Source organism: Tamandua tetradactyla, chromosome 5, assembly GCF_023851605.1.
Source record: "Tamandua tetradactyla isolate mTamTet1 chromosome 5, mTamTet1.pri, whole genome shotgun sequence".
NCBI lineage: Eukaryota > Metazoa > Chordata > Mammalia > Pilosa > Myrmecophagidae > Tamandua > Tamandua tetradactyla.
Window position 1 is genome coordinate 32,906,653 of NC_135331.1, and position 11,964 is coordinate 32,918,616.

The 11,964-nt window shown below is 46.7% G+C and overlaps 1 protein-coding gene across 14 annotated transcripts in view; it reads right to left on the reverse strand.

Annotated features, from left to right (window-relative positions):
- Positions 1–11,964, reverse strand: part of MTMR3 (myotubularin related protein 3) — a 238,401-nt gene continuing 226,437 nt past the window's right edge. For 10 of the 14 annotated variants that reach the window (XM_077160596.1, XM_077160599.1, XM_077160600.1 and 7 more), the window contains 7 exons: positions 10,154–10,324; positions 8,658–8,803; positions 6,480–7,896; positions 5,268–5,378; positions 4,752–4,840; positions 3,964–3,990; positions 1–2,166 (listed from right to left, as the gene is read on the reverse strand). In XM_077160596.1, the coding sequence (XP_077016711.1) occupies positions 1,995–2,166; positions 3,964–3,990; positions 4,752–4,840; positions 5,268–5,378; positions 6,480–7,896; positions 8,658–8,803; positions 10,154–10,324 (2,133 nt within the window). In that variant the 3' untranslated portion in view covers positions 1–1,994. The remainder of the gene's footprint in view (positions 2,167–3,963; positions 3,991–4,751; positions 4,841–5,267; positions 5,379–6,479; positions 7,897–8,657; positions 8,804–10,153; positions 10,325–11,964) is intronic. The other 4 variants (XM_077160603.1, XM_077160602.1, XM_077160604.1 and 1 more) reach the window with 4 other exon arrangements.

The following is an 11,964-nucleotide window of genomic DNA, read 5'->3' on the forward strand; positions in this document are numbered from 1 at the left end:
TACCATGCGGAACACTAAACTTTATTCATTTTATTTATATATTTAACAGTTCTAAAGTATTTACTTCTTTGCTTTTGACAAAAAAAAATGAAAAATATAGGAGTACTGACTGACTCCTCTTTAGGATAAAAGGGTTATATGTACAGCTACGGAGAGTTATGGTTCCTCCTTTACATACAAAGAAAAGTATTAAAAAAGTGCTTCATTGATCAAAAAGGACTAAGAGCTGCAAGCAGTTATTCACACTGTACATCAGACCCAAGAAACCCGTATCGTATAACCTCTTGGCACCTGTCACTAGGAACTGCACAATGTTCACTTATAACAACTTCTCCCTGCCTGCATGGCCAGACCACACAGTGTGGGGAAGAACTACACCCTGTTACACTAAACTCAAACTCTGAGGAACGTGCTGCTGCTGGAAAGTCAGAGACATGCTCAGATACTCTTGGCTTTGCCTGGACTGACAACTCAGGGGAAGGCTCTGGGTCACGTCTTAATCGCACCCAAACACACAGGAGTCACCTCCCTGAAACACAACTTGCCCTTGGCCCAGAAACTTCTCCCAAAGAGGAAGATGGGGGTATAGGCCAGGGTCAGAACTTAGGACTCCCTGGCCTCACTCCCACCCCACACTATGATCTGCCCTGTCACCAGTTAACAACTTTTAGCAGAGCCAAGCATGGCCCTTCCCCAAGAGGGAGGGCAGGCACAAAACAAGGACACAAATATTACAAAGCACAAACCTAAGTTACTCTCCTCCCTTCCCAACAACCATCTCCACCCCAAATATTGTTTTAAGGCTCTTTTTTGGACCACATCAAAGCTCACTGGGAGAGGCCATGTGACTTCTTTAAGGAACCCTGCAGATTCACCAAATGGCCATTCACTGCTGGCCAATAGCCTGATAAGGTGCCCACTCACTCTGGCACCATGGGAGCAAAGTTGGAGGACAGCTGAGCCCTTCCTGCTGCTCCAAGGGGAGAGGGAGGAAGAAGGTCGATTGTAATGGGGACATGCTCCCTTTTCCAGAGGCTTGCATGCTAAAAGGCTGATTCTACCCCCTAAGGAGGAGATCCATGATTGGTTTGGTTTGGGAATGGGGAATTTTTGGAACCCTGAGTCTGGATTTCCCTGTGCTGGCCAAGGAAGAGAAGATTGTTTGGGGACGCTGCACTTTGGCCAATTTGCACTCTTAAGCCTGAGGGTGGAAAGTGCCACACAGCCTGGCTCCCTGAGGCAGGCTTCTGAAAATGAAGGTACCCTAGACAATCTGGATCAAGTTAGAAACAGAATCCCATAGAAAACAGGGAAGTCCACTTCTTGCTGCTAAGGAGCTGGGTGGGCTACCCATTGCCAGCCCCTCTCACCTATCTCAGAAGACAATACACTTTTCTTCTCCAGAGGGGGGCCTCCCTCCAAACACCAATCTCATTTACCCGGTGATATAGGAGCTGGCCCAGCTCCTCTCAGGAGTAAGAAGGCACCCAGGACAGTCGTCTTAGGGGACATGCTTCCAGCATCCTCAGCAGCAGAGGTTTTCCAACCAGCTCTAATGTGGTGGTGATGTGAAAAATGGTCACAAACATTAACACTGGTTTCATCCCCACCTCCACCCCTACACCTCAGGCCTCCATGCAGGCTTTGACCAACCTCCTCCTATCCCAAGGAATCAAGCCAACTTGCCACACAGCTTGACGGCAGCCAGTTCAGCAGTTACAGAGGGTGTGGCAATCTCTGGTCTTCCAATTAAAAAAAAAAAAATTTAAGACAACCAGGGGATTTTTTTCTTTTTTGAGGAGCAGGAGGAGGATGGAAAAGGAGGGGGGGGGGAGATTAGAAAAAAATCAATCTACAATCCAGTCAGTGGTAGATCCCAAATTTCTGTCATTCTGCACAGGTAGTTCCACGCCCCAATTCCAAAGTGCACAGGCCTCTCAGTCTGCTTAAGAGGAACAGCAGTTTGGCCTCTGCCTGCTCTGTGTCACCAAGCTTCAGTTTGAAGTGGCAGCAATGGGCTTATCCAGTTCAAGGTCAATGCTGGAGCTCGTGGGATGTAGGCTGCTATAGCAAGATTTGCACACTCGACTGGGTTCAAAGAGCTGCTGGCTGGGAACTGGAACTTTCTGGTTACAACAACTGGAGCAGAATACATTTCCACAATTCCTTGAGATAAGGAGAAACAAAACAATTTTAATCTCAGCTAGCAGGTACGAAGTAAGGAAACCAACTTCAGAAGACAGAACATTTTTGGTGTATAATTTGGCTGTGCTGGAGATTCCGCCAAGATAAAATGCTTCTATTTTTCTAAACAGGAGCAAGGCAGGCAGGACAGGTATCCCTACCCCAGTGTATTCTCATACTACTTTCACCATGATGACCCACCAGTATGGCCCAGGTATACAGGAGGATGCTGTTCAAGAACAACCTATGAGAAAAATGGGCCCAGGGCAGAAGCAGCTATAAGCTCAACAGGTTTAAGTCTTGGTTCAGGAACACCCATTGAGCCCCACCCACCTGGGCAATGCCAGAGTCAAGTGGAATTGCTTCCAGGTCCCTCAGAGCAGAGAAATTCCTACCCAGCCCAGCTGGAAGTAAGGAGCTTTATCCAAAGGGGCACTTCCCCAGAGGCTCAGAGGCAACAATAGGGACAGATTGCTGCCATCTAGGACTGCTCTGCCAGCAGCATGCGAAGCCAAGAGACAAGCAGCCTATGTATGACACATGCTCAAGAGAGTCAAAGAGGAGAAGTGGAAGGAAAACAGCACAAATGAACACACATGCACACACACATACCCCTCTTATTAGGTAGGTGTCAGTCAATTACAGCTCACTTCTCTGCCCCATGCATCTTCAGGGAAATCAGCTCTTTCTGAAGGTCTGACTGTACCCAGGCCCCAGGCCTCAAGCCTCTCTCCCCTTCACCACATGAAGGCCCACACACCCAAGACAGATACATTTCATGGTTGACAGGAAAGGAAATTGACAGGAGTTTCTGCCCACCTTATGACCTCACTTTTGCTGGACCCTAAAACTCAAATAATCTCAATGAGCCCAAGAACAAAAGACCCCACAAGGCCTGACACAGCCCACCAAAGACCAGAGGAAGGCAGCCAAAGGGAAAGCCTCCTTCTGAGCTAGTGATTATTACTAACTTTTCATTTCTGCTACTCAATGCAAACCCATGCAGGACTAAGGAATGAAGCATAGGAGGACAGAATACTGTATAACATTTGGGAGAAGAGAATACCACAGAAAGAAAAGGATGGACACAGGGCAACAGAAGGACAGCGAACTAAAACACACAAAACCGAGTCTTCTGGAATGGAGTAAGTACTTCATAACTCTGTTTCCAAAAATCATGAGTCAGCAAAAACCTGTAGTCATACAGAAAATTTATCTAAGTCTATTTCTGAGCATCTGCACATCTACATTTATTTATCATACCTGCTAGAGTTCAGCTCAAAAGCCTACCATGAAATTAATCAACTAAGCATTTCTATCTGACTAAAGCCCCTAAACAGAGTCTGCTATGCTATAACAATTCTATGAAGTCCAGTCCTGGTCTCTTAAAAAAACAACAAAGAAGGAACAGGGATGTTGTCTGACTTGGAAGTTCACTAGCATCATTCTGGCATCTTGGTGAATGGCTGACCCAAAAGAAATGGGTGAAAACCCAACTGGTTATCCCACCAAGACCACTCCCTGCTGAAACACCACTTCTCTCCACAAGCAAGGAGGGCCCAGCTGACCTGTATGCCAGAATTGGAGTGTGTGGCTATAACCTGACTCAGTCCTAAATGGTCTCAAGTCAGCTGTTTTGATTTTCCCCCAAGCCCACCCGCCTCCCTTGCTCTTCAGTCCCAGTGAGTGCAGAAAGAGGGGAGAAATGACAGCGTTAGTTTGGAGAAGTTATTGTAGATATGATGCAGACATCACAGACAGGTTGTTGCAAATGCTCACCACGTTTGATCAACACGGTCACTGTCCCTGCAAGGAGGGGAGAAAGAGCTCAGAGGAGAAGGTGATCAAAGACATTTGGGCTTGGGGTGCAAGGTAGGGAGATACATGGTTCTAGAAGCATCATTACTGGACAGAGGTTAATCCACTTTCAATCCAGGTTCACTCGTCTGGGAAAGCTATGGCCCAGTTCAGAAAAACTTCCTATTCAAGACACTGAACATCTGCCAGACAGCCACCCCTAGTTGTAGCAAAGCAGACCTAGCAATTCACAATCCCAACCTAGAAGGAAGTAAGAAGTCAGGGAGCCCTAAGGATTGGAAGACTCTGTCCTCAGCCATCCCTATCACTCCCCCCATCCATGCCCACTCACAATCAACACAAGGGAAAACCGGTTTGGGGCCAGGAAGCAGGATAAAGAATAGGAAAATAAAGTTCCGCCTACAGCAGAAAAACTCATTGCAGCCAAGGTGAACAGAAGAAATTTTATTCTGGGAATAAAAAAATGATGGTTTGGATAGTGGCTATTGCTCCACCAATTTGGGAAGCAAAATAAAAGAGAAAGGCTATTTGCACATTTCAAAATTTAAAATTGCAACAAAGATACCAAATGCAGTTCTGCAAAAACCAATTTCAGAGACAGAAAAGACTTTTGTAGACCCCAGTGTCTGCCTCAGACAGAATACTGCCAGCCAGATGCCTGGCATCCCTCCATTCTATAGGCTCCTATGGGCCAAACTTCAGCCTGTGCTCCCCTGGCCACCACTACCACCACACCCCCAAAAAGGCACCTGCAGTGGTGCTTCCTGCTGGCGAGCCAGAAGGCGCTGTCACATGCGTAGCAGTGGGCAGCCAGGTGGTCAGGGAGCCAGCGGGTCATCTGCAAAACAGACGGGGCTAGATTAGCGAGAGGAGACAGGTCGTCCAGCTAGAGCCAGCAGAGCCATGCCAGGGACAGCAAGAGTCACAAGGACTATATACAGGCTCCAGTGGCACCAGCCCAGCAGGTCTGATGTCAGCAGTACAAGAAAGGCGTCCAAATCTTTTCTCTGGAGGGGATTCCAAAACTCCCTTGAGATAAAGTGGCAGGAAGCAGCACGTTGGGTCGCTATAAGAGCTGGAAGGCCTCCAGTTCATAGAGGCAATGAAGAGAGAGGGCCAGCTTGCGGAGTCTCCTTGGTTCAGAAACTCACAGGAGCTGTGATGCCAGAGGTTATTCCTTGGACAAGGACATGGGGTAGGGATGGGGGTGAAGAACCACAAAACAGTTGCATGGATGGCACTCAGAGCAGGGGCTGAGCCTGTACCTCCGCATCCTGTTTATCCACCTGCTCCCAGCTGGCTTCAGAGAAAATCTCTGTGCTGCAGCGAGACAAACAGTTCTGATCCAGATTGCTTTCCGAGTCGGGGATTGAAGTCTGTTGGCAAACAAACACAGCTGAACAGAATGAACCTGGTCTCCTCCCAAAAGAAGAAAGGGCTTGGTAAAGAAGGGAGCTCTGGGCCTATGGTTCGGCTTGGGTGTTAGCCAAATCTTTAGATGCATCGACCATCAGGAATTGGGTTGAACAGGTGCAGAGATGCGGCTGAGCTCAGCTGGAAGAGGGATACACATGTCGCAGTCTGTGTGTAGTGACTCTGGAGTGGGAAGATGGACTGAGGGTTCCAGGAAATAAGATGGGAAGTTACCAGAATGGAATGTGAGCTCAAGTGTCAGCTGAAGCTCTGGTCCATGGGCCTGTCAATCCTACAATGCTATTTCAGTTAGAACTGAGTGCTCTGAGCATGCCCCTCTTTGGCCGAAGGATTCATCAGGAAAATGAGAGACCATCATTAATATGAGGGAAAAGCAAAGAAACCACTTTGAACTCAAAAGTTATTGGATATGCCCGCCTTTAATGTACGCTGAACACTTCAGAGCCAGACTGACACTCACATCTGAGCACAATGAGTTAGCCCTTTTCAGCAAGGAGAGCACCTCCCTTTGGAATCTCCTATCTGGCACCCCCTACTTCAGGTCACCAGGCCCATCACTGCTAACTCCTCAACAGCACTAAAAATCAATCCCTTCTCTCCATTTCTACGGCACAGGACAAACACAAGTACTTGTTAAAAAAGCACTAAACCTTCACTGCTACAGCCCGTCTTTAGAGGACTAATAGTTCACTAGCTACTAAGTTAGGAGAGACACTAAAATTTAGCAGGAAGATTTGGTATGACTTTACAAATAGCACTCTGCTCAGGAGTTCATAATCCTCTCTCCAAAGGCATTTGACCAAGCATGCAGTAAGTGTTAACTCTCTTCCTTACTGTAGCTACCTTAGACAGGACAGTAGTGGGAAGTAAAGGAAAAGAGGCAAACTGTCTCTGACATGGCTGAGACTTGACATCTCCAGTCTCTTTCAACAGAGCTGTTCTGGACCTTCTCCTATTCTTTTAGAAATCTTCACCTATCACATGCACTAGGCACAAAGGGTACCCAGCCTCAGCATGCTCTGGAGGTACTATGGTTCACTTACCACCTCATCTCCAAAGTCCCCATTGAAGCGTAGAGAGCTGGTCAGGTACTGACTCTCCAGGCGACTTCTCAGCTCCTGGACTTGCTTCTTCAAGGTCTCCACTTCCTGTTGGTGGCCTGACTCAATCTGACGCAGGCGCTGTTGGATACTGTCCGTGTACACAGGCATGCCATCATCATCCAAGTGGCTGCGGGAAGGCTGGTCAGGGCTGCTGGTTGTGGATGGTCTCCCAGAATGACTGTGTAGCCACTTGTGGTACAAGTTCCTCGAATGTAAGTGGGCAGAGGTGCAGCTTGTGGTAGACAGCTGGCGGCTCAGTGAGTCATTGCTCCTACCAGTTTCAACACTGGCACAATGCCCATTGGGTGTGGGGTACTGCTGGGATGTGCTATGGGCTGGGGGCTGCTCTGAGGCCTTGTTTTCAGTCTCTGGGGCACCATTGCACACAAGCCCCTCTTTACATTCAGCTAAAGGCAAGGCACAAGGGGACCGCACTGGGCTGCGAGTGCTGCCAGGGGAAGTCCTGTGCACCGCAAACCCCGCTTGCGGCCTCTCAGCCAGGCTCCTCTCATAAGGCCTGGGCTCTGTGGTTTGGGCAAATATGTCCTTGCCACTGAACCTGCTAGTGTTTACCAGGCAAGGTCTATGATGTTCTTGGGGCCCAGTTTCTAGCTTTACCTTCTCTTCCATTATCATATCCAAGGAACTGTCCACATTTGGTCCTCTGGCCTCAAATGGTATATGGGGGAGCTGCAGAGAACTTGACTGTGAGGCACCATAGCCCATTTTTGCATCTGCTGGGACTGTAAGAACTGCCTCCTCCCTGTGTTCTTGGACATCTCCTATTTGAGGCTGTGCCACAGTTATCTCCTGGGAGTCCTCTCCCCTGGGGGTTTCCTGGAGAGGACTGAAGAGAACACTGTGCACTTCTTGCTGCTGAAGAATACCCTGTGAGAACAGAGACAGGTTTGTGCCTGGATGGCTTCTCAGATTAGCATCATCCAGTTCTGGTTCTTTATAAAGTACTACAGCTGAACCCTCAGGGATGTTCCTCCTGCTCTCTTTTTCTAAGGGAGCCTCCTCTTTGACCTCTTGCATCACAATGCCCCCACTATGGTCAGGCTCTTCTACCCCACTCTCCTCTTTGGTGGCCTCTTGTAAAATGTTCTCCATCTGTCCCTCAGCCACCCCAGCTGCAACAGACAGCTCGGCACCACCCAGCACTTTCACTGGCTTCCCGAGGCTTTCAGCATCAAGAGGCTCCTCTCCAGGACCAGCCAGACTGCTCAGTTCAAGCGAGCGCCGGTGTTCCTGCCATTTCTCATTCAAGCTTGGATCACTGCTACGCCGGCTGGCTAGAGGCACTGTGTTGTCGCAGACTGTGGTCAGATTATCAAATGATCTAGTCTTTGGTAGCCTAAAAGAAAAAAATGAGAATCTGCCACACTATTCACAGGGACATAAGGAAGTAATAGATCTACAGGCAGCTGTTTCACAATTGGGTCCATTCTGACCATGCAAGGAGTTATGGCATCTCTGAAGTGAGGCTAGGATTGCTGGAGAAGCAGAGCTCCTTAGTTTGTAGTCTACAGACTATCTCTTGCACTGCCCCTATCCCATGTCCAATACATACATAGGGTAGCATCAAATGATATATTTAAATAAAAGGTGTTCACCATGATACTGCTGGGTTTCTCAACTAGTGGCAAAGGAAAGTAGCATTGCTAGTTTTTGATACTGCAATATTTGAAGTTAAATCTATCAGTCTGAATTCAATAAAACTAATTCACCAGTGGCAAAGTCAAACTTTCTATCTAGTAGCATCTGCCTTTCAAACTTGAGAAGATTAATTATGGAAGGAAGTCAGGTGTACAGAGCAGTGGTTGAAACACAAGCCAGGTAGTCCCAAAGGAACCCAAAGAATTAGGTCCATCACCGAGAAACTGCTCAACACATCTAACAAGAGTGACAGAGCAACAGGGCCCAACACCCTGCATCAGGACTTGGGCCTCTCATAGGCTTGTACCCTACAGCTTCCCTGACAAACCTTTGGAGAGATTAAAAAAGATATTCTGAATCCAGACAATATCATGCTCTCATGACAATCCCTGGGCACATTCCAAAATCAGAATATTTGCACACAGGACTTGAAGCCTGTGGTATCAACCCTGGGCTCACCGGTTAAGGGGTGGATCGTCAGGGCTAGTGCCTGGGGCTGGGTATGGCGCACAGCTGTCATCCACAGGGGTGGATGGGGATGGGCAGGGCAAGTACACTGCGCTCCACAGCATCAGATTACGTACGTGGCACACCGGGTACAGCACCTGAGGAAAAAAGGGAGGACACAGGTTTACACATGCCCCACACCAAATCTTTCAGGAAGGTATGGAAGAAAGGATCAAGAACAAGCACCTAGCTGAAATACCCAAAAGACTCAGCACAATCTCCAAAGGGAAGTCGCATCAGTGGATACAGGTCTCTATTTCTCAAGGGGACCAATGAAGGACTAGAGATTTTGTTTGGTGCCTTTTTTTTTTTTTTATCTGAGAGTCTTTTGTGGGTATGAAAATCTGGAGAATTTTTAAAAACCCAGTTTTTTGTTTTTTTTTTTTTAACATGGGCAGGCACCAGGAATCGAACCTGGGTCCTCTGGCATGGCAGGAGAGCATTCTTGCCTGCTGAGCCACCGTGGCCCACCCCCAGTTCTCATTTTTAATTCTTTCTTAGGACACCTTTACTGAAAGACTGACTTTCACCAGCTTGACTTGTTGATTTTACTGCATAAGAAAGTAAGTCTTTCTGTTAGATCGTTTTGCTAATAGAAAAGCTTGCTTGAGAAGACAATGTCAAGCCTGACTTGTAGGATCACTTATGTTAAACATGTAAAAAGGAAGAAATTTTCTTTCAGTATTGTTACTTCCACAGCAGGCATAGTGAGGGAGAAAGAAGTGCAATTATCTTACATCTTTGCCTTTAACTATTTAAATCTAGTGAGAGGCAATAATAATAGTCCAGCTAAGCAATATAACCTCTGATTTGTCTCCATTTGCTTCTTTAGCCTCTAAAATGCATTCTGACAAAGGGAAAATTATCATGTATTGACACAGAAACACGCGCCTCCTTTTCTCTGCTTAACAGAAGCTGTTCCTTTGGGGATTAAAGTCATGAACAGCCTAACAGCTCTCCATGTGAGCAGAGAATCGCAAAGATACATATGCCAATGTCAGATGCAGTTAGCTGTCTTTTCCCTGAGACAGAAGCAGCTGGATCACCTCTTAACACCAAAAGGGCACCAAAGTTGGTGGCGGCTCCTTCTGAGCTATCGGGGTCATCCAGGGAAAAACTTAATTGTCTTCCACCCATTAGATTGAACATTTTAGGAGAAAATTAAGCTCCAGAGGAGGTACCAGAATAGATTCATATCTAGAATGGCGAGGTGAAGATGTGCATTTAACCAAACCAGCTTGATCTAAGAGCGGTAAGAAGCAAATCAGTGCATCACCAGGAAATGTTCTTTTCTCAGGAAACAGCAGTAGGAAAAAACAGGATCAGCCCATCCTGAGATAAGAGAAATGTCTTCTAGAAAACAGTCACTACTATAAAAGGCTCCCTTATGTCCACCCACCCCCAAATTCCTTCTGCTGATTGCAGAGGACAGGCTGAAAGATACATACGGCTTCTGACTGAGAGGAATACAATAGGTTTTTGAAAGCCTTGTTGCCTGCCCGAAGAAGCGACCACACAGAACAGGTCCGTTCCTGAGTATGCTTTTCCCCTCTTTCCTTGGCGTTGTTACACAGGAATGTCCCAAAGAGGCAGGAATAGGTATGCTGTACCAGTTTCACCTATGGGGGTCCAATAAGCAAAATCAAGCAATGGGTCACACAGTCTCTGGGGGAAAGTCAACTCAGCCTAGCAAGTCTTTCCTGACATCCCTGAGAACATTTCAGCTCACATCTCAGAGGACAGGGATACCAACTAAGCCACACAATAGCCTCCTCCTCACTAAGCCAATTTCAGGGGCCAACCCCAACCACCAACACTCCTGAGCCAAAAGTCAAGAGGGCAAAGACAAAAACTGTTGCCACCCCCACCTTTTCTTTTTTTGCCCCCCTGGCAAACAGTCTCTGAACTACTATAACAGCTACCCTCCCCAGTGACAGAGAACATAAACTGGGTACCAGATGAGAGCAGTGTACAAGACAAAACTGAGTTAAAAGCACACTTCTAAAACTACCTGCTCATTTGAGAAATCATTACTGAGCATTCTATCCTGCATGCCCCAGACTTTACTATGGGTGCTGGAGGTACAGCAATAATCAAGAAACCGCCTCTGCCCTGGTGGAGATGGTTCTGGTTGTTGGGAGAGTGGTGACCAGTGCAATGGAGAACGATAAGGCAGGGTATGAGGGAGACGGCACTTGCTAGCAGTATGAGAAGCCTAACGCAGAGACCTAATGGAAATATGACAGCTGATCTTGTGGCTATCTGGGGGAGAGTCACCAGAGGCAACAGCAAGTACTACCTTGAGGTAGCACATGTTTGCAATTTCTGAGGAATAGTAAGGGGGCCAGAATGAATGAAGGAGATTATAAAAGGAGAAATTGGAAAGAGATGAAGCTAGAGAGGTAAGCTTAAGGACAGTCCTATAGATCATTTTAAGAACTTTGGCTTTTCCTCTGTGTGAAATGGAAAGTTACTGGAGGTTTTTGAGCAGAGGAATGAAATGGTCTGCTTTCGGTTTTAGAAGGATCCATCCAGCTTCTGGATTTACCCTCTGGAATTGGACAGGAGATGATGGTGGCTTAGACCAGTGTGGCAACAGTAGAGGAGGCAGCAAATAATCAGATCCTAGATAAAATTTTGAAAGCAGAGCTGCAAAATCTTCCCTCAGACTAAATGTGGAATATGAAATAAAAAGGAGAGTTAGGATGACTTTGAGGATTTTGCCCTAAACAAATGGATGGATGTTTCTGTTTGGTGAGAGAGAAGACTTGTGAACAATCAGGGCTGGGAGAGATATTAAAATTAAAGATTTAAATTCTGAGCCTGTTAAGAGTGAAATACCAGTAATACATCCAAGCAGAGATATTGAGTTGTCATAGTTGGCTATATGAGTCTGGAGTTAAATAGGGAGATCTGGGTTAAAGAGGCATATATCTGGAAATCATAAGCATACAGATAAATAATTAAAGCCATGAGACTGGATAAGGCCCCAAACAGAGGGGGCATAGACAGAGAAAAAGCCTGGAGACTAAGCCCTGGGATTTACTAACATTCTGAGCTGGGAAGATAAGGGGAAACCAGCAAAGAAGGTGGATAGGTCCAGCCTGTGTGGTTAAAGGAAAACTGAAAGAAAGTGGGTGGATGCTAAGTGAAGAAAGTAGGAACGAATCCCAGTATGTACCAAATGTGACTGATGGGTCAAAGACAATAAAAACAGAGGACTGATCCCTAGATTACCGACATGAAGATCACTGGTCAC